At 35.3% G+C, this 24,627-nt stretch overlaps 3 protein-coding genes, 1 long non-coding RNA gene and 3 other non-coding genes across 7 annotated transcripts; all 7 read left to right on the top strand.

Moving 5' to 3' along the window:
* Window positions 1–617: 617 nt before the first annotated feature.
* Window positions 618–8,951, top strand: LOC107631997 (Zn-dependent exopeptidases superfamily protein). Its single transcript, XM_016335612.3, has 21 exons — window positions 618–1,068; window positions 1,311–1,396; window positions 1,557–1,658; window positions 2,709–2,815; window positions 2,905–3,005; window positions 3,555–3,642; window positions 3,792–3,880; window positions 4,001–4,140; window positions 4,231–4,396; window positions 4,515–4,638; window positions 4,793–4,889; window positions 5,080–5,209; window positions 5,630–5,689; window positions 5,781–5,899; window positions 6,107–6,231; window positions 6,706–6,930; window positions 7,161–7,321; window positions 7,549–7,712; window positions 8,048–8,130; window positions 8,207–8,292; window positions 8,605–8,951. The coding sequence occupies exons 1-21, from the start codon at window positions 850–852 to the stop codon at window positions 8,746–8,748; spliced, it is 2,616 nt and encodes an 871-aa protein (XP_016191098.1). The 5' UTR covers window positions 618–849; the 3' UTR covers window positions 8,749–8,951.
* Window positions 8,952–12,588: 3,637 nt separating this feature from the next.
* LOC107634809 (uncharacterized) lies at window positions 12,589–13,531 on the top strand. Its single transcript, XR_001619061.3, has 2 exons — window positions 12,589–12,725; window positions 13,253–13,531. It is a non-coding gene; the product is annotated as an uncharacterized LOC107634809 (long non-coding RNA).
* LOC148572736 (small nucleolar RNA snoR74) lies at window positions 12,825–12,954 on the top strand. The gene has a single exon (XR_015907926.1). It is a non-coding gene; the product is annotated as a small nucleolar RNA snoR74 (small nucleolar RNA).
* Window positions 13,010–13,139, top strand: LOC148572735 (small nucleolar RNA snoR74). The gene has a single exon (XR_015907817.1). It is a non-coding gene; the product is annotated as a small nucleolar RNA snoR74 (small nucleolar RNA).
* Window positions 13,532–14,914: 1,383 nt separating the features above from the next.
* LOC148572734 (U4 spliceosomal RNA) lies at window positions 14,915–15,065 on the top strand. The gene has a single exon (XR_015880344.1). It is a non-coding gene; the product is annotated as a U4 spliceosomal RNA (small nuclear RNA).
* A 1,066-nt stretch (window positions 15,066–16,131) lies between these two features.
* Window positions 16,132–17,841, top strand: LOC107631998 (signal peptidase complex subunit 1). Its single transcript, XM_088509640.1, has 2 exons — window positions 16,132–16,316; window positions 17,377–17,841. Exon 2 carries the CDS (start codon window positions 17,377–17,379, stop codon window positions 17,656–17,658), a length of 282 nt encoding a protein of 93 aa, XP_088365766.1. The 5' UTR covers window positions 16,132–16,316; the 3' UTR covers window positions 17,659–17,841.
* Window positions 17,842–20,894: 3,053 nt separating this feature from the next.
* On the top strand, window positions 20,895–22,466 carry LOC148572733 (uncharacterized). Its single transcript, XM_088507920.1, has 2 exons — window positions 20,895–21,375; window positions 21,447–22,466. The coding sequence occupies exons 1-2, from the start codon at window positions 21,325–21,327 to the stop codon at window positions 21,909–21,911; spliced, it is 516 nt and encodes a 171-aa protein (XP_088364046.1). The 5' UTR covers window positions 20,895–21,324; the 3' UTR covers window positions 21,912–22,466.
* The last annotated feature ends 2,161 nt before the right edge of the window (window positions 22,467–24,627 follow it).

The following is a 24,627-nucleotide window of genomic DNA, read 5'->3' as shown; positions in this document are numbered from 1 at the left end:
ACTAAATTTATAATTAAGTTTTTATAATTTATCTTTCAATTAGATCCTTATACTATTTTAAAATTTGTAATTAGATCTTTTTAAACAAAAAAAATTATTAGAATTAATAGAATATTTTCAAAATAAAAATATGTTAAAGTTTAGAGATTTAACTTTTAAATATGGATATTTTTAATTTGGAGAAAAATATTTTATTTAGACTAACATTTTTTTATTTACAAAAGGATCTAATTATAAAATTTAAAACAGTATAAAATTTTAATTAAAATTTTGTAAATTATGTATACTTAATTATAAATTTGATAAAACTATAATAAATCAATAACTGATAAAATAATTCAACTCATAATGTAATATAACACGTATCAATATTAATATTAGAATAACGTTAAAGAATTAATATTATAACAGTTGATTTTAGTTAATATAGTAAATTACTAAATAAATTTATTACTTTGATTGAATTTAAATTTTAAATTTTTTTAATTTTGATTTAAATGTTTTTACTTTTTACTTTTAAAAAGTTTTATATATTTTTCTCTTGCAATAAATATTGACTACATTATTAGTGTGGTAATATTAGCTCACTTTCTCTTAATATTAAATTATGAATTATGAATAATGCGTGCTTGGCTGGGGTGCTGCGCCGACTGGTGAGTGCTGAGTGTTGCGTTTTGGCGAGTCGGGACCGGGATTGCCGCTGTTATTGACACACACATTCTCTCAACTCGAGCCACCACTCTATCACTCAACAACTTGGAACCCGTGTCTCTTAAGTAAACTCTATTTACTAATTATAAAAACCACACAACTCTCCACACTTTGAATTTCTCTTCTTCCTTCTGCAAAATGGCGTTCGGTTTCGGATCATCCAAAGATGAATCGAAGGGTTTCAGGTTCCTCTTGCTGCTCGCACTCTTGTACGGCCTCTTGTCCTTGCTTGCCTACTCCGTCCTCTACATGAAGTTCGTTAATCCCCTCGGAACCCACGCCCCTCTCGATCGATTCTCCGAAGCCAGAGCCATCCAACACGTTCGGGTGTTGGCGCATGAGATCGACGGTCGTCAAGTGAGTCAAACTATTTCGGAATCGGAATTCGATTCTCATTTTTTTTTCCTTATAAATAGCTTTCGGAACATTGAAATAGTGTTGGATGTGTGATGTTAGATACAGTTGTTTTGACGTGTATCTTAGAAGAAGTGATATAAATTTCACTCCACATAATAATAATAAAAAAAGAAACAAAAAAGGAATCACTTCAATTTCGATTTCAGTTCATGGATGTTGACTTTTGCTGCATTTATTGATAGGAAGGACGGCCTGGATTGAAAAAAGCAGCCAACTATATTGTAGACCAGTTAGAATCAATAAAGGGGCGAGCTAGCTCCAAATTCAGGTTCTAATATTATCATTAATATTATTTTTATATGTTAAGATTTTTGCCTTTTCACCATTTTTTTAAATTGTATTTTAAAAAAATTTATTGATATAAAATGTTTACAGGTTCAAGTTCTCGGTTTTAAAACGCTTAGTTACATGTTCTTTTTTATCTGCAGATTTGAGATTGACGAGACTACGGTAAGTGGCTCCTTCAATATGCTCTTTTTGGGGTTCAACATAGCTCTGGGATACAGAAATCTTCCTAATATTGTTGCGAGGTACCTTACCACTTAATATAGTCACTTATATTGGACATAGTTTTATGTATTGGTATGTAGTGAGTAGCGAGTTAGCCTTACCTAAGTTAACATTGTGTAATAGATTATATGGCCCTTGTAATTGAAGTGATTTTCATGTTTCAGATATGAAGTTTATTATTATTATATCATTATTTTAAAATTATAATTATTATTTTATTATTAAATTACACCATTTATTTCTGAAACTTGATAGATGAGTGTTAGATATTATCAGTAGGATTGCACCTGACTTGCATCTGTTCCTTTCTTCACATTTTGCCACAATGTCGCATTTTAGTCCAGTTATAAGGGCCTTTTTTTTTTAAATAGAAATGAAAACTAACCTGATCTATTGTGGCAAACAAGGTGAAAATGAAAATGAAAAAGGTAAAAGAAGAAAAGATGAGATGTGAAGCGGACATAATCTCACTGTTAAAGTAGAATCTAGTAATTGTCTTAAAGCTTCACTTTTAATTCAATTTTATACTTCAGAGGGTAGTTGGAATACAAAAGTGGACTTATTATATGAAATATGAAAATAACTGGGGGGATCTGATTTGATTCTCCTAATAAAAACTGCAGTTTTGATGGAATATTTTCACATGTCCATTTGCATTTTGTGTGTTTTGGTTTTGCAAATGATTTTTTTCCCTCTCATTAAAAATATTTCTGATTTCATGATTGTTTAGTCAACATGGACCCTTTTCTGTACTTCAGAATGGAACCCGAGACAGGGTGGAAGCTAACCTGTCATTCTTGATACAAACTAGACGATGTACTGAGGCATCATAAGATGTTTATTAGAAGAATGATAACAATGATATGAAATCTCAAGGTCTTTGAAAGTGGAAATTTCAGTTTAATAATTTAACAGAGAACATATGATTTTTGAAAAACTGTGGTGAATCATTACCATACCATAACTTATTGTACATATTTTCTGGACTGCATGTGATCAAAACAAGGTAATACTGTATCTGTCTTTGTTTAAGGAAGGTTGACTTGGATTTCATTTCTATCTTACTACAGGATTTCATCTGTAGATTCGAGAGATACTGATCCGTCAATTTTAGTGAATGGACATTTTGATAGCCCCCTTGGTTCCCCTGGCGCTAGTGATTGTGGTTCATGTGTTGGTGGGTAATGATTATGCTTGAAGTCTTCATTGAATCTGAAATATTACATTTGAGCATAATAAATCTTGATCTAATTTTCTCCTTTTCAGCATCAATGATAGAAATTGCAAGATTAATTGTGGACTCTGATTGGGCTCCCAGCCACCCAGTTATTTTTCTTTTTAACGGCGCTGAAGAACTTTTCATGTTGGTAGGATGTCTTATATTGATAAATGTTTGAAACTGAGATCACATATGATCATCATTCATGTAGTTTAATTACTTAGATTTTGTTTAATATGTTATTTTTGTCTTATGACCCTGGATATGTGCAATCTATATATGATATTCAAGAGTTATACTTTAATGACTTTGTAGCATGACTTTAACATCCAAGCTTCATCCTATAAGAGTGATGATCTGTGACCAGTTAAATATAGTTAGATCCTTGCTAGTTGAAGATTTTTAAAATGTTTTAGGAAGATAGAGCTGATTTTCATAGAAGGTTACAGATCTTATTTTACACTTCACATGACATTTGCTTTCAAATGTTGTGTTTACATGTAGTACACCACAGATAGTCCTCCTCCCAAACACAACAGCCTCTTGTAGGCACACACACATACTTTTCTGCATTGAACGTAAAAAATGCAGTAGTATTGCTATAATGAACAGTATTTTCTGTAGGAGAGAAACGCTTATATGTAGTTGGTTTCTACCATTGAAGCTTATGAGATATTATGTATTTTTTATGTACAAGGGTTCACATGGGTTCATGAAGACTCATAAATGGCGTGACACAATAGGAGCTTTTATAAATGTAGAGGCTTCTGGGACTGGTGGACCTGGTAAATGTGGTGGAAAATATTTTAGGATTAGTTCTATATCTTCAATTTTTTCTTTTTTATTTAATTTTCTTTTCAACTTATGACACAAGTGGTATATGGGACAATCTCAATGAATATATATTTTTTTTTTCTTTTCCAAAAATTGACAGATATGCTTTGCCAATCTGGACCCAGTTCTTGGCCTTCTAGTATCTATGCAGAAGCTGCAATATACCCTATGGCTAACAGTGCTGCTCAGGTTTCGTCTTTTCTCCTCTAAGTTCCCCATATCGGTTTAATAATTTACTGTTCTGCTTGCCATTTGTTTCCCTATTGGTATTTACCGATTCAAACATGAGGTTTCTATTTTAACATGCAGGATGTTTTTCCTGTTATCCCTGGGGATACAGATTATCGAATATTTTCTGAAGACTATGGGAATATTCCTGGCCTTGACATTATCTTTCTCCTTGGTGGTTATTTTTACCATACCTCCTATGATACAGTAGAGAGGCTAATGTATGAATCTGATTCTTTTATACTAGATATTTAATTGAAATGTTTCCAGTTTTCAAAAAGCATCCATTTGATGTATTACTATGTCTCTAGACCTGGAAGCATGCAAGTACGGGGGGATAATTTAATCCGCATAATAAAGGCTTTTACTAATTCTTCCAAGTTACAAAACGCATACCAAAAAAATTCAAGTGAAGATAGTGCTGGCATATTCAATGATGAGCGGGCGATTTTCTTTGATTACCTGTCATGGTTTATGGTATGAAGTGAAATTTTGTTAGTTCTTGCGGTTACTTATTATGTTTCATTTAATATGATCTTCTACATGGTTCGATCTTGCTTTGTTGTTATCTTATATTTAAATTATGGGTTTTCAGATATTCTATTCCAGAAGGGTAGCTAAAGTTCTTCACACTGCTCCCATCTTCTTCTTCCTTGTTATGTCCGTTATCTGTGGTAGTTCGTATTCTTGGTTAGCAACTTTTTGTGATTTCATAAAAGGTAAATGATAGCTGCTGATCTTTTTCACAAGATATATTATTATCACACTACTTGTTGATCACTTGTGAAGATTTTTTTTAGTCTCTGTTATAGAAGAGCTTAAATGATTACATATTGATATTTTGACTGACCTTATGATCTGTTGGATTTGCAGGATTTCTATTCCATGCGCTTGGGATTATATTCGGAATTGTTGTTCCTGTTGCATTTTCATTGTTGAGATTGTTGTTTTCGTCTCAGACAATGAATTGGTAAGTTCTATAAACTTAACTTAGATGGGTGCAGGGATGGCTTATGTAACATTTTGTTCTATAAAGTCATAAATACCTTATAAACCCAACTATTTATATGTGGCTAGAGTATGGATCAGTATCTGAGGTATAATAATTCGAGTCTTTTCATTTTCTGTATTCTTATGTTAACGTAGCAGAGTAAACACAGGTTTGGTCATCCATACTTGGCTTTCATGATGTTTATCCCTTGCTCCCTTGTTGGTCTTTTAATTCCAAGAATTATCTGGAGACGCTTTCCTCTTTCTCATGACATTTCAACTGTCAAGACATCAAGAGAGGTATTCATCATTAATAAACCCAATATGATGTGGATTTTACCCTTTGCTTTCTTTAAAATTTTCCTCCTAGGGATACTAAACATGTTTTACCTCTCTTGTATAATTAACTTAATCAAAAGTGGCATCATTAGCAATAAAGAATATCTATGCTTCAAGAAAAGTTGTGGTGGGTAGGTTTTAGAAGTCAAATTCTCCATAAGCATTGTTTGAACTTCAATTTGTCTTTACCTTTGTTACCCAAGAGCTTTTATAGCTATTAATGTGTTTTAAGTGCATCCTTTGGCTTGTGCTACCTTCATTTGTGGTCTTTGTAAATATTTGTAGGTTCATCTGTGACTTGATTTATTTTGTTGAACTATTTATTTTTTCGTAGTGGTTACGGTCCAAGGTAACTAAAATATTTTCTGACTCAACATGCAGGCTCTATGTGATGAAGCAAGGTTCTGGGGAGCATTTGGGTTCTATGCCGTATTAACTTTGGTTTGTAAATTCAACATATATCAAGGCAATTTGTTCTCTTTACAGCATGATATACTCTTGTTGTATGGCTAAACAATCTTAGTAAAAGCAGGTTTATCTTGTAGCTGGGTTGACTGGAGGTTTTCTGACTTTTTTAATATCTGCATTCATGCTTCCTGCATGGGTATCCTACTGCTTATCAGTCAAATCCTTTGGACACGAATCACTCAGGTACAATGTGAATGATTTTCAAATTTGTAACTACCATGTTTGCCTTTTCTGCACAGAATAAATTCTCACGTCCTTTATATATATATATATATTTTAAAAAAAGGATATTCTCATATCTTGCTTCATCTTTGTTTTTTCTCAGCATTGATATGTTGATGCGATCTTTCTTTCTCACATTTGCTACTCATATTTTTTTTTCTTCTGCAGATCAACTATGTTTTACATATTACCACTAGTTCCATGCCTTGCCTATACTGTTTATTTTGGCGGCTTTCTTGTCCAGTTTCTAATAGAGAAGATGGGCATGATGGGATCTCTTCCTCCTCCATATGGTTAGTGTGTTCTTTGAAAGAAAGAACTATTTACTTTTTATGATCCTAGTTATCAAACTAATGTAGCAGAAACCTCTTTTAAGGTCTACAACAACCAGATCTTAGTTACTGGAATCATTAGACTTGTGAAAATCATTTACCAGGAAAATCTATTGCTATATTGTATTGGTGACTTAACTTTCACATTCACATTATTTCCTAAACTTTATTTTGCATCCCAGGAATTAGAATGATTGCACAGCTGATGTTTTGCAATATGTTTTTTCTGCACACATGTACTACATCTGTATGGAATACATGTAAATTCTAGTTGTGTAAAATCAAATGAAATATATGTATGGGATTATCCTGCTTGAGGTGCCTCTGTTAGTTGCGCAGATTTTATAAGTTATGTAGATAAACATGTTCTATAAAAATAATAAAGTTAGCAAACTTATTATAATTCTTGCTGCTGAATATAACATCAAATTGCAGGGCACTATGTTCCTGATGTCATTGTGTCTGCATTAGTTGGTGTTGTAACTGGTTGGTCCATGGGTCCTCTATTGCCCATTTGTGGGCAGTGGCTAGCCAGGTCATCCATCTTGCAATTTCTGCTGCATCTCAGTGTGTCTGCTTTGGCATTATCATCTCAGTTCTTTCCTTATGCCATGTCTGCACCGAAGAGGATTGTTTTTCAGCATACCTTCCATACTGAAGGTATTGAAACCTAGCAATGTTTAGCGAAAATTACAGCTTTGTTGGCCATTTTAATCATCTTGAACTTCTGAAATTCTGAAGAGTTAATCTAGAACAATCTAGTATCTAAAATGTATCTTATGAGTTCCTCTATGTGTTTTCTTTCTCCATTATTGTTCTAGTAATCAAATGTCTCTATCTGATTAACTCTTTTGTAATTAATTCCTAACAGTTTTCATGTGGGTTGGCAGGCACAAATAGGATTGTGGAATCCACATATGATTTTGCTGTAACTGATTCCAATTCATTACTTTTCCTTTTCAAAAATGCACCTGAGTTGGCAAAGGAATTGAATGTTCCTTCCGAATTTTCATTTGAATCAGCATCGCTTTCTAAACGCCAAGATTGGATGGTAGGTTTAATGCTAAAGAAATTGAATGTTTCTCTTTTGGGTGGGTTTTGACTTTTGATACAGGGCATATTTTCTTAAATTGAAAAAATTCCTCCAACTATTAGTATTACTTTTAGTACTATGTTGTTATTCATACAAAAGCAACTGCTAAAGCTTTTATTTAATTGTGTTCTATATTCCCACAGCTTGTAAGTTTAAGAATTAACGGGGAACATCGCTCTTTGCAGGCAATTTTTCCAGTCAGTTTTCTCTTTTCAAATAGTCTGAAGTTCCCTGCAAAAAGTGATGATATTGTGAAGCAGTATGAATTCTTTCCCATGTTATCTGTTCAGAATCAACACTTAAATTCTGAAAAGGGACCAAGGAGAGTCCACTTGGAGCTCTATTTAGGGTGAGTTGATCATGGTTAACCTACACAATCACACACTTATGTCCTGTATGGTTTCTTGTGGACTTGCTTGAAAATCTTGATTATAGTAATTGTTCAATTTCATATGAACATTTTTTTGGTAATGGTCTCTTTCTCTTTCAAAGTTGTTTTCTTATCTATGGAGGTGTTTGATCCCTCTTGATGCACTACTAACAGGGGAAAAAAGCCATGATATACTCTAGAACCAGAATTCCATAAGTTATTTTGCAATTGTTAATCATTGTGTGAATTTGTCTGTAATAAAATAAAGTATATTAATCTCTTCCAATGTTTAAGTAGATTTGTCTTCTCTTCAGTTCCCTAGAAGAGGTCTGGGTTGCAGTTCTTAACATCACTGGACCTTTATCCAGTTGGTCATTTGCTGATAATACCCTTCCAGGTGAGAAAAATGTTTCATCCACTGTTTTTCCTTGAGTTGATATTTTCTTTGTCTAATGTAGTTTTGCAATACTCAGGAACCGAAACTCATGATGGTGGTCCACCATCATATATTTGTAGGCTTAGCGGATCCAGTGATGGGAATTGGACCTTCTGGTTAGAGGTAAATTTACGCTGTTAATCTTTCCAAGAGACTTTGCATATGTAATTTTCAGAATCAAATCTTGCTATTTGCCTTTAAAGGGGGGAAATTTGTTATTTTTGAAAAATATTTTGTAGAATGTAGATAGAAATGGTATCTTTAGATTTAGGCATACTCATTATAAAGTTGGTGGAGCTCATGAGTAATTTAGCAGTGTTGACGAGTTTCAATTTTATCATGAACATTAATGCCTAAAGTGTTGGAATTCATTAGTTATCATCAGAGCATGATGCATTGCTGAATTTTTTTTAAATCTTGTTTTTAATTAATCAGGCCAACAGTTCTGAACCATTAAGAGTGAATCTGGCGGTTTTAGACCAAAAATTGGTTGATCCAGCAAAGAGATTAAAGGGTCTTCTCCCGGACTGGGTGGACGCTGTTGCTTATTCTAGTTTTATGTCCAGTTATACCTTTTAACTTTTTGTTAGCATCCTCTGTAGGGTATTCTTGTTCTGTGATTAATTTTGTACAGGATAGCCTTAGGAATTGATACAATAATTTACGAATTTATTTATTGTCACAAATCCATTTCCAGCATGGGAATCTGTAGTTTTTGTACAATGGTGTGTAGTTTCTTAGCAGAAAGTAATAACATGATATTTACAGGCTTCAGAGCTAAACCAAAATGTGACGACATTCATCTGCCATAAATCACCTATTGGTAGTTTACTATTTTTTGATGTCTTGAAAACTACACGAAGAAGCTACTGCAATTTGTGCCACAAATTTCTCATAGGTTATTGAATACTCAATGACTTGTGGTAATGAAATTAATTAAATATAAAGCTGGAAGCTGACCGGAAGAAAACCATGTGTTTTATAATCTTTTAGTCTTTTGGTTTTTCATATATTTTCCAGTCTAACAAATCAATAAATAGAATTTGAATTATATTAGAAATTTGTTGATAGCTAATAGATTATTACATATAGGACAGAATTTGAACTTTTAATACTTAAACAAATTCATTTGGTTAAAATTTTATTTTTTATTTTTCTAAAATAAAAGAGCTCAACACAAAAGTGGAGCGAACAAACAAAGAAAAAAAATCAACACCAATCGTAACCATACACTCACTCTTTGTAACTAAAAAGAGTAATGATGATTTTTTTTACACATTTTTTTTTATTCTAAAATATCCTCTTATTTCTTTTTATCCATATGTTTCAAACTATCATAAAGAAATATATCAAAAACTTTGTGTTCTTCCTTCTTAATTGTTGCACCTGTCCAATTTTAAAAATATTCCTTCAAAGTACCGAAAAATGATCATAATCTATCAAAATCAGATGACTATACACATCACACCTGCTAAGTAAATTTATAGCCAAAGAACAAGTGGTAAACATATTCAATATCGTTATTAGTTATTACATAAGAAAAATTCTATGGTGTGGTTATAGAAAACATTCACACATGTGGATATTACGTGTTTCTCTTTAGTGCCTTACATGTGGAGGGAAATCAGATGTAACTGCTGCTCCAAAAGGGTGACAGGTGTCCTTGCAGTATTGGTTGATTTAGTGAATGATAATTACTCACATAGATTCATTAATGTAGAGAAAAAGTCTAACTTTTTTTGTTTAATGGAGTAATGGGCCACGTGGATTGATTATTAATAGGCCGAGATTTAATATTGTTTGGAGTATTGGAGTAACAGTCCAGAAGTATTGGTAGTGAATGAGTTAAAAGTGAATTTTTTTTCTAAGTTGAACAAAATTTGTGGATGAACTCGGATTGTGTATACGAGAATTGGGTATATGAAGTCTGGATGTAGTCTCCAAAAACAACATAGAGTAATGGGAACAAAATCCATTTATTATATTAACGTTTGAGCAGTACGATAACAATGAACCAATTAAATTGAATAGTGGGAGATAACGTGAGATAATCGTTTCAATTTGTTTTTCACTATTCCATCAACTATTAATTGATCAAATATATTTATTTTAATATTTTTGACCAATCTCTTTATATACTAATTACATGCTAAAAATTTGGATTATTGATAATATTAATATTTTTTATTATTTTTAATCTTTTTTTTTAAAAAATACATATATTGTAAACGAGATATACATATTTCGCGTTTATCCGTCTTATCTGTGTAAACGAGATAAGAGAGAAATATTTATTTCGGTAAATATTTTTTAAATTATTTATTTCGATAATTATTATAATTTATTTATTTATTAAAATAAAAAATCTCTAACTTTCTATTGAGAATAATTTTGGTAATATCATAGATCATGAGAATACAATTGAAAATCAGATCTTTTTTTACGTGATTTAATTTAGACAGAATCATGAAAGTTGAATTTTTACTAAAATTTAAATTTGCTTTATTTTTCACTACTCAAGTATAAAAAAAAAATTCTAACACCGGAGTGAATTGAAATCAAAATGTTTCTAAACATATATTTTATATCCTTTTCATATTTTTACCATTTTCAGTTTTTCTTTGTAATTGTTAGCAACTATAACTTATTAACTCACAATTATTTATCTTATGTTCAAACCATTATTTCTTTCATTACAATACTTCTTCAATATTCATATTTAATACAAATCAGACTTTACTCAATCAATTTGATGAAATTATATTTTAAATATTTTAAGTTATTATTCATATTATTACTCCGTCTACAAACATTAGAATAATCTAATATTCTTCTTATGTCTTCCTTTCTTTTTATTAAAATGATTACAATTTTTTTAAAAATTTTACAAATATTTTGAAAATAATAAAGATGATCGTTTTTTTTCTATATCAGATAAAATAACCAACAATTCTTTACATTTACCTCATTCTAATCTGCTGCGTATGTGTTTCTCGCGTGATGCGCAAGTATCTTGCTAGTATCTATTGATATTATTTTTTAATAAATACTTATAGTATATAATAGTATAATAGATATAAATTAATTAATAAATTATTAAAATTTAAAAATAATAATTATTTTAATATAAAAACAAAATAAAAATATTTATAATAAAATAATAATAACAAAATAATTATTATTTCTGTTTTATATTATTTTAAAATAACTAAAAAATTTTAAAGTAGAGTCCTACTAGAGAGCCAATGAACTATTTGTACAATGTGTACAATGAGCTATTGAGTTACAAAATGAACATCCCCCATACTATATAGAATAACCATCCAAATATTAGGGATAATAAACATCTTTCCAAAAGTTTAAACTGATTTTGGGTTTCACTAAGGATCAAACTCTTGACCTTTTGGATCTAGAGCTCTAATACCATATCATGATACCACTCATCCCAAAAACTTTCGCTAATGGAAAAATGTAACACTAATAATTATATCTCTAATACTTCCTAAACCTCCATTGTACATATTGTACAAATATCCCATTAGCTCCTCATACTTTTCTTTTAAAATATTAATAAAAATATGTATTTTAAATTTTAATTTTAAATTTTTAATTATTTTTTATTCATATAAGACTAGTAATCGGGTTCAATTATCAATTCAATTGTAAAAATATATGCTTTCACTTAACATTTTAAATCTTAAACATAACTAAGTCTTAATACATTTTAAGCCAGAGATCATACAGATTAAGTCTCAGTCTCCAACGCAGCCCAAGAGAGGGGAACGAACTTGCGCATAAAGTTGCCAAAGTCAAGAATCTAGATCAACTTCCCAGCAATTTGTATCTTCCCCCGCCGAATTCCGTCGAAGGCATCATCAGGAAGGAACAACGCATCACAAGGAGCCGCAGGCAGCATCACCAGTCTCACCGTACCGAGCGTCAATGAAGACGTCTAGCTCCACGGCGCCTTATCAATCAGCGGCAACACCTATGCAGCGCTCTAGCATCGATCGTTGTCCTCTCCGGTCCTAGCTTGCAGCTGATGCTATCAAAGCAACCTTTCCACTTTCAGGATGGGTAGCCATTGAGACCGCCTCGAACATTTTGGGTAGCAACGGCGGATGGGTTCCATGTTGGAACTTGGAAGCCGGTACCTTCCTCAGCCTCAGCGATTTCTATCTCAATGGAAGCATCATCCTCGCCATATCAACTTGTTCAAAAGCGCCTTATTGTTTCCTCCTTCGCTGTTTTGTTTTGTTTTTTGTTATTAGGTGGGTATTAATTTCAAAGCACGGGATGCTTGTAGCCTTAGGATGTAATCTCGGGTTGGGAAGGGTGTTATTGTTTTCGGTGTGGGTCGGGTCCTCGGGCCCAAGCCCATACAAAAAAAAAAGCTCCGCATATTGGGGATTAGGGGTTTTAATTCCACCCAACAAACAGAACTAGGGTTTTAACGCCTCCCCTATATAACCTCTTTGGTATCATCACCACCAATCTCAGTGTTGTTATAGTTGTGCAGTTTGCAAGGCCAAGAGGTTCTAAGCTCAGCTTAGAAGGTATAGATATATTCTTCTCTGTTACTTTTGTTTAGGATTTGAAGTAGATCTTACCATAAGCAATTTATTTACTTATCCGTTTGAATTTATGAACCTGATGAAAAAGCAGTGGCCTGTTGCCTCTGTGAACAGGCCTCTCGTTACCTTCAGGGATATATGAATCCAAAGTTATTGGGTGAACCTCTGTTCTTTCTTTATGACTCAAGGTTCAGTAAACCGTGGGACATTTTTTTTTTAAAAATCTCATATCTGAAAATCAAAATATTGGAGTGAGAAACCTGATGAAAAAAGCAGGGGTCTGTTGCCTATGTGAGCAGTCCTCTCGTAACCGTCAGGGATATAATTTTCATTGTTATTGGGTGAACCTCTGTTCTTTGTATTGTGACTCAAGGTTCAGTAAACGATGGAACATGCTTTCATGTTCAGTTGATATCAGAACTAGCTTTTTTATTGTCGGTGAAATGTATTGTTGAGCACTGAGCAGTTTTCCTCATAATTGGAATCTTACTTTTAAAATTATCCTGCAGAATACTATGGAGATGAATTAAGAAATAACATTCTAATGGACTAGAACAGAAGCAAAGAGGAGGCAAACCTTGCTGGACCACTTAAGGATTAAAGGCTGGATATTGACATTTTTTTTAGATATAGGTAATTAGGTATCTGAATGTGAAGGGGCTTATTCAATTATATTGTAATCGTCACGATTAAGGTTTTTTGTTTTGGCTGTTGGTTTGCTATTTATTACCATCACTGTATAAGAATATGTATACATTTCCTATAATAAAATGTCAATTTGGTTGCAATTTTGAATATGGATATGATGGCGCAAGTATTATGATCTTACAAAATTTTTGCAAGTTCTTTAAGTCTTCCATTTTTGTTTTCTTTACATTAGAAACAGGGGAATATTTTATTTAAATAAAATAAATATCATATATACCCAGATATCACAATGTAGACAGGCAAAATTGAATTACAATTTGTATTGAGATTGGATTAGAAAATAAAATCAAATTGATCTAATTTAAATTACAATAAATTTCATGCTTCGAAATGAATCGATTTTGATTGATTCAAACCCCACGATATATACCTATTTCACCACTTGCCCAATGCACTTGCTCTTGTCGTCTAATTTGTAAAGGAGATATCATAGAAGTAGCAAATGAGAAAATGCAAAGATGTAATTGGTCTAGATATGGGCATTTGGGTTTATATGGTGTTCATTTTATTTGAATAAAAAACCGTTAGAATAACCAACTTGGGTTAGTCAACTTGTTCACTCGTTGATAAAAAAACCATTAGAATCAATTTAATGAGAATGACATGTAATATGACTTTGAGATCTTCCAAAATTATATTAATTTGAATCTGATTCCTCTAAAGTTATTTAGTCACTTTAGAGAAAAAAGAGTGAATTAATTTACACCATTAATCATTCTTGGATCAAGATAGCAGGGTTCACAAATAATAAATGTTATAAATTCAAAGGTGATTAAAGTATCAATTTACCACTTTACTAACATTGTCACTTTTGAAGATCTTTGTCGATTGATTTATATAAGAGTGCATGAGTTGAACCTTCATGGTAAAAATAAACTGAAAGTATCTTTTGACATTTGAATTTACATTTTAGAGCTAATATTAATGAAGTTGCATAAGTAAATTACACACAAAATTCATCAAGAAAATCTCTATTCTATTGTTAGAGCAACTGGTTTTCCTTGGTTAGAAGGCTAGAGAAATAGAACCCAGTATGCTATATGAGAAATAGCAATTTTACTGATTTTCCTTTTACCGAATGTATCATAATCATGAAGAAGTTCAACTAATCTCATCCTCATGCTTCAGCTTTACTCCTCCCCTCAAAATCTTCAACCAACTCGTTCATCAATGGCAACTGAATGTTCTGGCAGGATTATTGATTTGTTTCATGATTCTATGGTCACAACTACATTGAGTGAAAGGAATGAACTGCAAGATTGAAAACATGAGCATGCAGGATGAAAAGATAATTGAAATTCAATAAATAATATTCTTGTTCAGTGACTGTTCCCATTGGGTTTAGAGTCATTGGTGAAAGCAAAAATAAGAGAAAAGCGTTTTTAGTCCTACATCGTCGGTTGATCGTATAACAACACATGAAGCTGTCATATATAAGGAAACAAATAGCAATGTTAAAATTCATCTTTGCGCTTGGGGCAATGACGCAGCTAGTGAGGTTCTAACCGAGGCGCGTCTATTGCTGGTTGAAAACTATTTCCAAACCCCCTCTTAGGCCTGGGTTAAGCCCAGGCCTTCGAGAATTTCTGGAAGGGTTCCCTCACGGGTAAAGCCCTACAATTTAAGTCTTAAATGTTTTATGTTTTATTCTAATTATTTTAAAATTAAGTTAGATTAACAATAATAGTAAATTGAGTTAACTATCTGGAAGGGTTCCCTCACGGGTAAAGCCCTACTATGTAAGTCTTAAATGTTTTATGTTTTATTCTAATTATTTTAAAATTAAGTTAGATTAACAATAATAGTAAATTGAGTTAACTAGATCAGCATTTCAGAGTCAATCTGATTGCTTACATCGACAGGCATACAAATTCAGAAATAAAATTGACCATTATCTCTAACAAAAAGGCACAAACTTACTATAATGTTCAATAAAATAGTCAATGAATACATTTGAATTCAACAACTAATTGCTTATCCCGTTTCTGAAAGGGTAAATTTCTTACACGTATTAAATTCTTTGCGTTTTCTACACATATATTTCTCATATCATTTATTATATTTTATATTGTTTTGTTTATTTGTTATATTACCGTTAAATTTATTATTTTAAAGCCGTATGAATTTCTGTTAACGCATCAATTAAACTTTTTTATACAAATTTGATAAATAAAATTTTAATTATATTCCAAATACATACGCCTTTAAAAATATAATTATAAAAAACGGATATAATGTTTTTATTTTTTAAGGCTTTAAAAAGTTTGAAAAAATAAAAAAAAATTAATGTAATAGAAGTAGAGTTTAATTTTGATATATGGATAATATAAAATATTTTATATAATCATACAATACAATTATATCTATTTTTTTATATGATTGTTCACGTCGTCAGTGAAATAATAATTAATTTTAATAATGTAATGTTATTTAGATGCACAAAATTAAATTCATAAAAATATGAAAAACATTTTAAAACTTGTATCTAATTAAATATTATCTTATAAAAAAAAATCGGATATAATCAAATGGCCGTTTAAGTAATAAAATAATCATCTAAAATGAGAACAAATAACATAATTTTTTTATACTCACCTTAAAATCTCGCAAATTCGTGACTTCTTATCTTTTAAAAAAAAAAAATGGTCATCTAAACATAAAATTGCTTCATTTTTCTTTTCCCAACTAAAACAGAGTTTATTATTAAAAGAGGGAAAACGGAAAATTGAAGGAGAAGACGTGAAAAGAGTTGACGTTTTTTCTCATTAACTAGGCAGAGTGCGCCGAGCACTGCGTTCAGTTGGATTCTGTGTGCTCACCGCCTTCGCTCACCAGTCGCCACCTCCTCTTTGCTCTTACACAACGGTAATCACTCTTTCCCTTTTTCTTTATTTTTTTTTTAACCGTTCACTCTTTATGGGGTTTTATTTCGTTTCGCGTTGCTGAGCAACCAGATTCTTAGAGCAATTGTCTTTGTTCTGTTTAACTGATCTGAACTTGTAACGATTCTTTGTTGAATTTGATGCTAGGTTAATTTGTAGGTTATTTTCTTGTTTGGGGAAAACAATAGGGCGCAGCAATTATCGATTATTATTTCATTTTAGATTAGATGATATTTTCTGAATCCAGAGAATAATTCTCTTGAATCTGAGCAGAGCTTTTCTCAAATTTAATTAGAGTTTATAGATCGACATTTTCGATTGTACCTTATATTGCACTGAGCAAGGGTTTGCAGCTACACCCACAAAACAAAGATCTTGTCCAAGTTTTTTTGTGTGAAATCTATTATTATCATTTATTTTGCATCATTGCATGCCATCTAGCGTGTGTGTAATAGTTATAATTTGTTACATCGCTGCACCATGTCACACATTGTGTTCCATTCCGTGATTGTGATTGATGAAACTTGAGCGCCTTTATCGCTGCTTGCGACTTCTAGGAAGAGTTTCGAGGGAAAAATGCAGGAATTTTTTCTTTTTCCTAGTTTCACTCGTAAACCTGACGCAAATTTGGATACAGTTCTCTTTTTCATGATAGGTTGGACTTGGCTGTTGGCCTGTAATTAGATGCAATATTTATCTGTAAGGACACAAGAAATTGAGAAAAAATAAATAATTCTTTAAAAGACTTTGAAAGTTTTTGTTGTTTCTTACAAATGTAATGTTTTCTGGTGGAATTTAGATTCTCTGAACTGAGGAAGCTGGTAAAGTGATAAAGTGATGAGTTAATCACCATTGATTTTGTAACTTATATAAAATGTGTGTCCTACTCTCTTAATTTAAGAGTGATCAACTCCTCACTTTACTACTTTATCAACTTCTTCACTTTAGAGGATCTTGATCCTTTCTGGTGTGATAGCTTTCAATCTTTTGGATTCAGAGTGTGATTTAGTGTTTTTTGTTTAACTTTTCTTGGCTTTCATTAGATGGATTGGCAAGGACAAAAGCTAGCAGAGCAGCTGATGCAGATATTGCTGCTTGCCTTTGCTGTGGTTGCATTCACAACTGGATACTTTACGGCTTCTTTCCAATTGATGATCCTCACATATTTTGGTGGTGTGGTTCTCACTACATTGGTGACCGTCCCTAATTGGCCCTTCTACAATCGCCATCCTCTCAAGTGGTTGGACTCAAGCGAGGTAGAAAAGCATCCGAAGCCACAGCCGTCGGCAAACTCAACTTCAAAGAAGAAACCTGTTAAGAAGTAAGACTTGGAATAACAAAAGAAAATATCACTTATTGTGGTACTAGAAATACATGATTTTAAAGCTTAATTTGTTTATACTTTTGACAGTAATTTGCATCCTATTTTCTACCCCTCCCTTTCCCTATCAGTAGATTTTCCAGTATGCTTTTGCATAGACTACAACAATATATTTGCTTGCCTTGATTACCTCTTTACCTGTTTTTAAGTTTAATCTCTTTTAGATATTGATAGTATAATGGGGTTAGAAGGTAACACATGTCATCTCGGTGGTGATAGTAACTTAGCATACAATTTTAATCGTTCTCGTGGCATGAAAGCCAAATGATTTTGTATGCTACAATATAATCTCCTGTCAAAGGTCATGAACTAATGCGTTGCTTGGAGAGTAAATCCCCATTTTGGTTCCTAAAATTCATGCGATTACTCATTTTAGTCCTCGAAATTCAAAATTTCCCATAGTAGTCCTTCAGATTTAGGTTCGGGCATTAATTTGGTCCCTCAACCATTTCTGACGATGAGTCAGCAAACGAGTGTTGAGGTGGCAAAATCTGGCCATGTTGGACTTTCCAACAATTAGGTGATATGACAATATTTGATTTTGGATCCCATTTGGTTTTCAGAACCCTAATTACTACTACTTTTTCCAACTCAGAACCCTTATTACTACTACTTTTTCCAACTCAAATCAACCACATGTGAGTTTGTTATGTTGAAAACCAGAAGCGAAAAAATTGAAATGAAAGAAGGGGAAAAATCAACCACGTGGTTTGTTATGCTGAATTGCTTTCCTTTACCCTCTCTCCTGACACCCCACCACTGCCAAAATCTCAACATCCGCCACCACTGCCACTATTGCTTGTTCGACCTCCTCTTCCTTGTTTTCCTTTTTTTTTTTTTTTGTCTCTTTTCGACCTCCACTTACCATTTCAAACGTCAACATTTCAACCATTTCGACGGACTGAGGGTGGAAAGGAGAAATCATGTCAGAAAAGGGGAAGGAGTGCGACGAAGAAGGTGAAGGCGGAGGCGAAGAGGAAATTAGGGAGAAAGGAACGGGTCGGGTGGGAGACAAGGAAGTAGAAAAGGGGAAACGAGAGGAGAAGGACGGCACGGAGCAGGACAGACCAATGGTGGAAAGGAGAGATTATGTCAAAAAAGGGGAAGGAGTACGGCGGAGAAGGCAAAGGCGGAGAGGAAGTCAAAGAGAAAGGAATGGGTTGGGTGGGAGACAAGGAAGTAGAAAAGGGGAAGCCAGAGGAGAAGGATGGCGCAAAGCAGGAGGAAGAAGAAGAAGTTAGGTTCCAGGACCAAATAGGGTCCAAAATCAAATGTTGGCATGTCACCTAATCGTTGAGTGTCCAGCGTGGCAAAATTCCAGCGTGGCAAAATTTTGCCACCTCAGCACTTTGTTTGCTAACTCATTGTTGGAAATGGTAAGAGGAACTAAATTGAGACTAGAATCTGTGAAACTATTATGGGAAATTTTGAATTTCAAAGACCAAAATGAGTAAACGTATAAATTTCAGGAACTAAAATAGGGATTTACTCGTTGCTTCGAACTGCTCTTATTATTAAAATGACCAAACCGCATTCTTTATACTTTCATGGAACCCGGCCCCTTCTCAGAAAGAGATATGCTATTCGTAATCACTCACCATATACACCGAATTGATACTGTTCCGTCTGTGATGACCGAGGTTGATGATCTCCGGCCGAGCACTTGGATGCGTGGCTAGATTATATGTTGTCCTCGAGCAACGACGTGAGTTTAACCTCGGCCTTCTGAAACACGGCAGCGGGAGCACCTGCACAAAGCACTCCGACGCTCAAGTAAGTGGGAGAATAATTAATGAATAAAGAGTAAATAACTAGAAGTGAATGTGGAACCTGCCCCTTTCTGAATCAAGGGGTAAGATTTATAGGCTCCTCGAGTTTGCTGGTGAGCTCCTGTTAGTTCCGATATTCCTGGTCAAGTGCCGTTATGGATATCTTGTGAAGAGACGTGATTGAGTGGCGTATTCTGTTTCGGAGATAATTTATAAAGTTTGTTTGTTCAGTTCTGCTCGGTTCCGATTTTTAAGGTCAGTCTGCCACTGAACCTCCATGCCGATTATGGTGTGGTACGCATCATAGCCCCCCAGGTCGGCTAGCGTTCCGTATAGGTCGGTAGGCGAGCTTTTTGTTTTTCATACGTGGCTAGGTTTTGTTTTGAGAAAATTTGAAAAGGGTTTAACTTGTCTCTTCGCGAATCGTGTCATCTTTTATTGTCCATTATTGCCGTTTCGGTTTCCACGTTTGTTAGTGGGCATGAATTAATTTACCCACTTTGTTAGTGGGCTTGCAATAATAGTTATTTTCATTGTTTTGGAAATTACGCTGTGTTGCTCCTAGTCTTCAAGTCTGCGCTATGTCTTCGAAAGGTAAACGTTTTCTGACTCTTCTTTGACTGTTCGTTTCTGCATACTCTGTCATGGCGGGAGAGAAATTGAAAGAAAAATTGAAGGCTATTGAGGATAGGGAAGACGACCCATATCACTGGGTCCAAGATGATGTGAAGACACGTTCATCTTCCTTCATCAGCGTTGAATCCCTTTCTGATTTGAGGGGCGTAGATTTCGTGAGGGGGGGTTCTGGCGTCGTTGTCGAGTTTCAGCCCTGTTCTAGTAGTGATAGGGTTTGTGAGAGGAGGGGTGACTGGGAGTATTTTTATATGTATACTCCATGCATGGTTGAACTTGGAGTGAAGTTTCCCTTTTCTTCTTTTGAGTGTGACGTCCTTACTCAGCTAAACTGTGCTCCGTCACAGTTGCACCCAAATTCTTGGGCGTTCCTTCGCGCGTTTCAATGTCTGATGGAATTCCTCTCCTTCCCTTGTTCGCTGTCTTTATTCTTTTCCTTTTTTCAGGCAAAGGGGGTTCGTAAGGGGTTGTGGGTTTGTTTCAGTAGCTTTCCGGGTCGGTCTGTATTCCTTCTTTATAAGTCCTCTTTCAAGAACTTCAAATCTCTTTTTGTGAAAGTCCGCTCGGCCGAGTCTGAGTACCCTTTCTATTTGGATGGTGAGTTGAGCGAGAAATTTCCTCTCTACTGGTGTTCTGAACCGACTCAGATCCTCGAGGCTTCTGAGAGGAGTGAGGAAGAGGAGTTTGTGATGAACTTTATTGTGGAGAGTGTTGCTGCTGGGGAATGCTTGTCCATCCCTGAAATTTTGCGTTTATATGATTTGGGTGATAATGAGGGTCTTAGGGCTTACATAGGTAATGTTTTTTGGTGTTTTGTTATTAAGTATTGGACATTTGCCGAGTTTGTCTGACATTTGGTGGTTTTTTTAGGTGGCCGAGTTCCCTTGTTGGACCCGAACAAGCTGCAATCTTTCTTGAGTAAGAAAAAGGAGAAAGGGATTGGGAGTGCTGGTGATCGGAAGGATGCGGGCGAGCAGGCTTTCTCGTCTGTTGCGCATCCTGCGTCTTCATTTAAAAGGAAGAGAGACGATACTTCCTTAGAGGTTATTTCCGAAGGTGATCGTGAGGTTGTAGGTGGTGGCGGAGTTGCCTTTGATCGGCAGAAAAAGCTTCATGGCTTCATTGCTGGTTCTAGCTCGCACTCCCTTTGGAACGAACAGTTTAATTTCGCGGAGCTTTCTGATAGGGCCTCGCAGTATCCTGGGGACATGCTTATGACGCGCCGAGCTGGAATGGAAGCGCTCGGTAAATTTGTTCAGGTATGTTTTGTTTTGTGTTTCTTGTTTTTTTCAACCTTTTGTATTGTTCTCATGCTACGGGTGCTCGGTAGGTGGTTGCTTCTCGCTTACTCTGCGTTGGTCGGACTGTTGAGTGCGTTGGTGCTGATCAGCAAGAAGCTGTGAACAAGGTCTCTTCCATGGAGAAGTCATATACAGCTCGGATTGCTGATTTGGAGAAGGTTGTAAAGGAAAAGGAAGATGTTGCTACCAGTGCTGTGGCTAAAGCGAAAGAAGCTGAGGATGAGGTGGTTCGTTTAAGAGATCAAATCCGTTTGTTGCAAGCTGAAGTTATGGAGCACGACGTGGCCAAAGGTCGGCTTACTTCCCGTGTGCATGAGCTAGAGGAGGCTGGGATGGAGATGTTCTCTTATGGTTTTGATCGTGCTGTTAGTCAGATTGCCCTGTTAGCCCCTAATTTTGATTGTGATAAGCTCGATATTACAAAGATAGTTGTAGGTGGAAAGTTAGTTGTGGATGGTACTGTGGAGGAGCACGATGAGAATGCTCCTTCTTAGTTTGTTTGTATTTGTGGCTTTTGTTTTGACTGTCTGAGCTCTAGACTGTTAATTTTTTGGACTTTGTATGGTATTTGGCCGATGTTAGGCCGGTTTGACTATTAGGTGGTGGTATTTGGCCGACGTTTCAGGCCAGTTTGATAATATAATATATTTATAGTAAGTGTTTTTGCTTTGTTATATTTTGTCATTGTCAGGCTTTATTTGAAAAGAATTTATCGCTTTTATTTGGATTCGGGGGGCGTCCGGCCTCATTAAAACCCTCCTTAGGCAAAACCCTTTCGTTGGGAAAAAAGCTCTAAGGGGGAAAAAGAGTACCTTCATTCGCATTTTGTACAAACTATGACATATACATTTTGAGTGATGAGATGTTCCAGTTTCCTGGGATGGCATTGCCTTGTAATGTTTGGAGTTGATATGCCCCCTTGCCGAGTACTTGGGTAACACGGAAGGGGCCTTCCCAATTTGCGGCGAGTTTGCCATGAGCTGGAGGTCTTCTGGCTTCCTCTGTTCGCCTGAGCACAAGGTCACCTTTGTTGAATATCCTCGGAATCACCTTCCTGTTGTATTTTCTTTCCATTATTCTTTTCTCGGCCCTTTGTTTGATAGCGGCGATTTCCCTGTCCTCTTCGGCTAGGTCAAGCTCGGCGCTCCTGGCCCTTTGATTTTGTTGTTCGTCGTACAACTCGGCTCTTAACGTTGGTAATCCGACCTCAATGGGGATCAGTGCTTCTGAGCCATAGACCAACTTGAAGGGTGTTTCGTCTGTAGTGTTATGTATTGTGGTGTTGTAACTCCACAGTACTTCGGGAATGAGCTCGGCCCATTCTCCCTTTGCGTTGTCGAGCTTCTTCTTTATTGCCTGCAACACAACTCGGTTAGCAGCTTCGGCTTGCCCATTAGTTTGTGGGTGTTCTACCGAGCTAAAACGATGTTGAATATTGAAATTTTTTAGAAATAAACCGAGCTTATTGTCTGTGAATTGTCTACCATTGTCTGATATTATTTCTTTTGGTATCCCAAAGCGGCATATTATATTTCTCCAAATAAAAGATCGTACCTTTTCAGCTGTTATCTTTGCTAAAGGTTGCGCTTCTATCCATTTTGAGAAGTAGTCTATGGATACCAAAAGAAATTTTACCTGTCCTGGTGCTGTTGGGAAGGGGCCGAGGATGTCAAGCCCCCATCTGTAGAAAGGCCAGCTTACCTCCATGCTGTGCAGTACTTCGGCTGGCTTGGTTGAGATCGCCTCATGTTTCTGGCATTTGTCGCATGTTTTGACCTTAGCTATGCAATCTCTCTTTATGGTCGGCCAATAATATCCTGTTCGGATTATTTTTGCGGCGAGAGCTCGTCCTCCTATGTGGTTCCCACATACTCCTTCATGGACTTCATTCATTACTTCTTTGGCCTGGTTTTGGTCGAGGCATCTTAATAGTGGTTGTGAGAAACCTCGTCTGTATAGTTCTCCTGATATTTTTGTGTAGAAGCTTGCCTTACGTTTGAACTGTTGAGGATGGAGCTCGTCTCTGGGTAATGTACCTGTACATATGTATTCAAGAAAAGGTTTCCTCCAATCGTGGAGGTGGTTAATGTTTTCAATACATAATAATTCAATGCTCGGTTTTGTGAGTGTGTGCTGTGATAATGTTGATGTTTGTGTGTCCGCTCTGGTGGCGGCGAGTTTAGATAGTATATCTGCCCTGACGTTTTGCTCTCTATGCACATGTAATATGGTGAACGAACTGAAATTTGAAATTAGATCCTTTGCTATGAGCCAGTATTGTTCTAGCAAGGGATCTTTTACCTGGAATTCTCCTCGGATTTGTTGGACCACCAGGAGGGAATCGCAATGTGCCGTTAAGTTCGTTGCTTTGTGGCTTAGGGCGAGCTTTAATCCCGCTATGAGGGCTTCATATTCGGCCTGATTGTTGCTTGCCGAGAAGTGAAATTGGAGGGCTTGCTCGGCTACCACCTTATTTCCCTCCTTTAATATCATTCCGGCCCCGCTTCCTTCTCGACTTGATGCCCCATCTACGTGCAATTCCCATGTTTCAATGTGATCGTGTGGGGTCATCTCTGTGATGAAGTCGGTGAGAACTTGTGCCTTGAGGGCCGGCCTTGTTTGAAACTGAATGTCGAACTCTGAGAGTTCAATTGACCATTTGGTCAACCGTCCTGCCAGTTCTGGTTTTGTTAATATTTGTCTCAGTGGATGATTCGTCCTTACTATTATTGTGTGGCTTTGGAAGTAGTGCCTGAGTCTCCTTGCTGTTGTTATCAGTGCAAGGGCGAGTTGTTCTATCTTCGGATATCGTTGCTCGGTTGGTTGCATGACTCTGCTGACGAAGTATACTGGCTGTTGCGTTTTTCCTGTTTCGAGAATAAGGGCCGAGCTTATAGCATAGTTTGAAACAGATAAGTATAAATATAAAGGGTCACCGATTTCTGGTCTTTGTAGCACGGGTGGTGTTGCTAAGATCGCTTTGAGCTCGGAAAATGCTTTCTCGCCTTCCTCTGTCCAATGAAATTTTTTGTTCTTTGATATCGTTTGGAAGAGGTGATATGCTCGGCTTGATGCAGCGGGGAGGAATCGAGATAGTGCAGCTACCCTTCCTGCAAGTTGCTGTACCTCTTTTATCGTTTTAGGGCTTTCCATGTTGAGTATTGCTGAGCATTTTTCAGGGTTCGCCTCGATTCCTCGGGATGTGAGCAT

Source organism: Arachis ipaensis, chromosome B3 (assembly GCF_059453495.1).
Source record: "Arachis ipaensis isolate K30076 ecotype BB chromosome B3, ASM5945349v1, whole genome shotgun sequence".
Lineage (NCBI taxonomy): Eukaryota > Viridiplantae > Streptophyta > Magnoliopsida > Fabales > Fabaceae > Arachis > Arachis ipaensis.
The sequence above is the reverse complement of the archived record's forward strand: the minus strand, read 5'-3'. Positions and strand labels throughout refer to the sequence as shown.

What these genes read in the sequence shown, in the direction of transcription:
- LOC107631997 (XM_016335612.3), top strand. Translation starts at nt 850, where the DNA reads ATGGCGTTCGGTTTCGGATCATCCAAAGATGAATCGAAGGGTTTCAGG. An exon ending in CTGAAGAACTTTTCATGTTG is followed by an intron (nt 3,006 to 3,554) that starts GTAGGATGTCTT and finishes TTTATGTACAAG; the next exon opens with GGTTCACATGGGTTCATGAA. An exon ending in GCATACCTTCCATACTGAAG is followed by an intron (nt 6,931 to 7,160) that starts GTATTGAAACCT and finishes GTGGGTTGGCAG; the next exon opens with GCACAAATAGGATTGTGGAA.
- LOC107631998 (XM_088509640.1), top strand. Translation starts at nt 17,377, where the DNA reads ATGGATTGGCAAGGACAAAAGCTAGCAGAGCAGCTGATGCAGATATTG.
- LOC148572733 (XM_088507920.1), top strand. Translation starts at nt 21,325, where the DNA reads ATGCTTATGACGCGCCGAGCTGGAATGGAAGCGCTCGGTAAATTTGTT. An exon ending in CGCTCGGTAAATTTGTTCAG is followed by an intron (nt 21,376 to 21,446) that starts GTATGTTTTGTT and finishes GGTGCTCGGTAG; the next exon opens with GTGGTTGCTTCTCGCTTACT.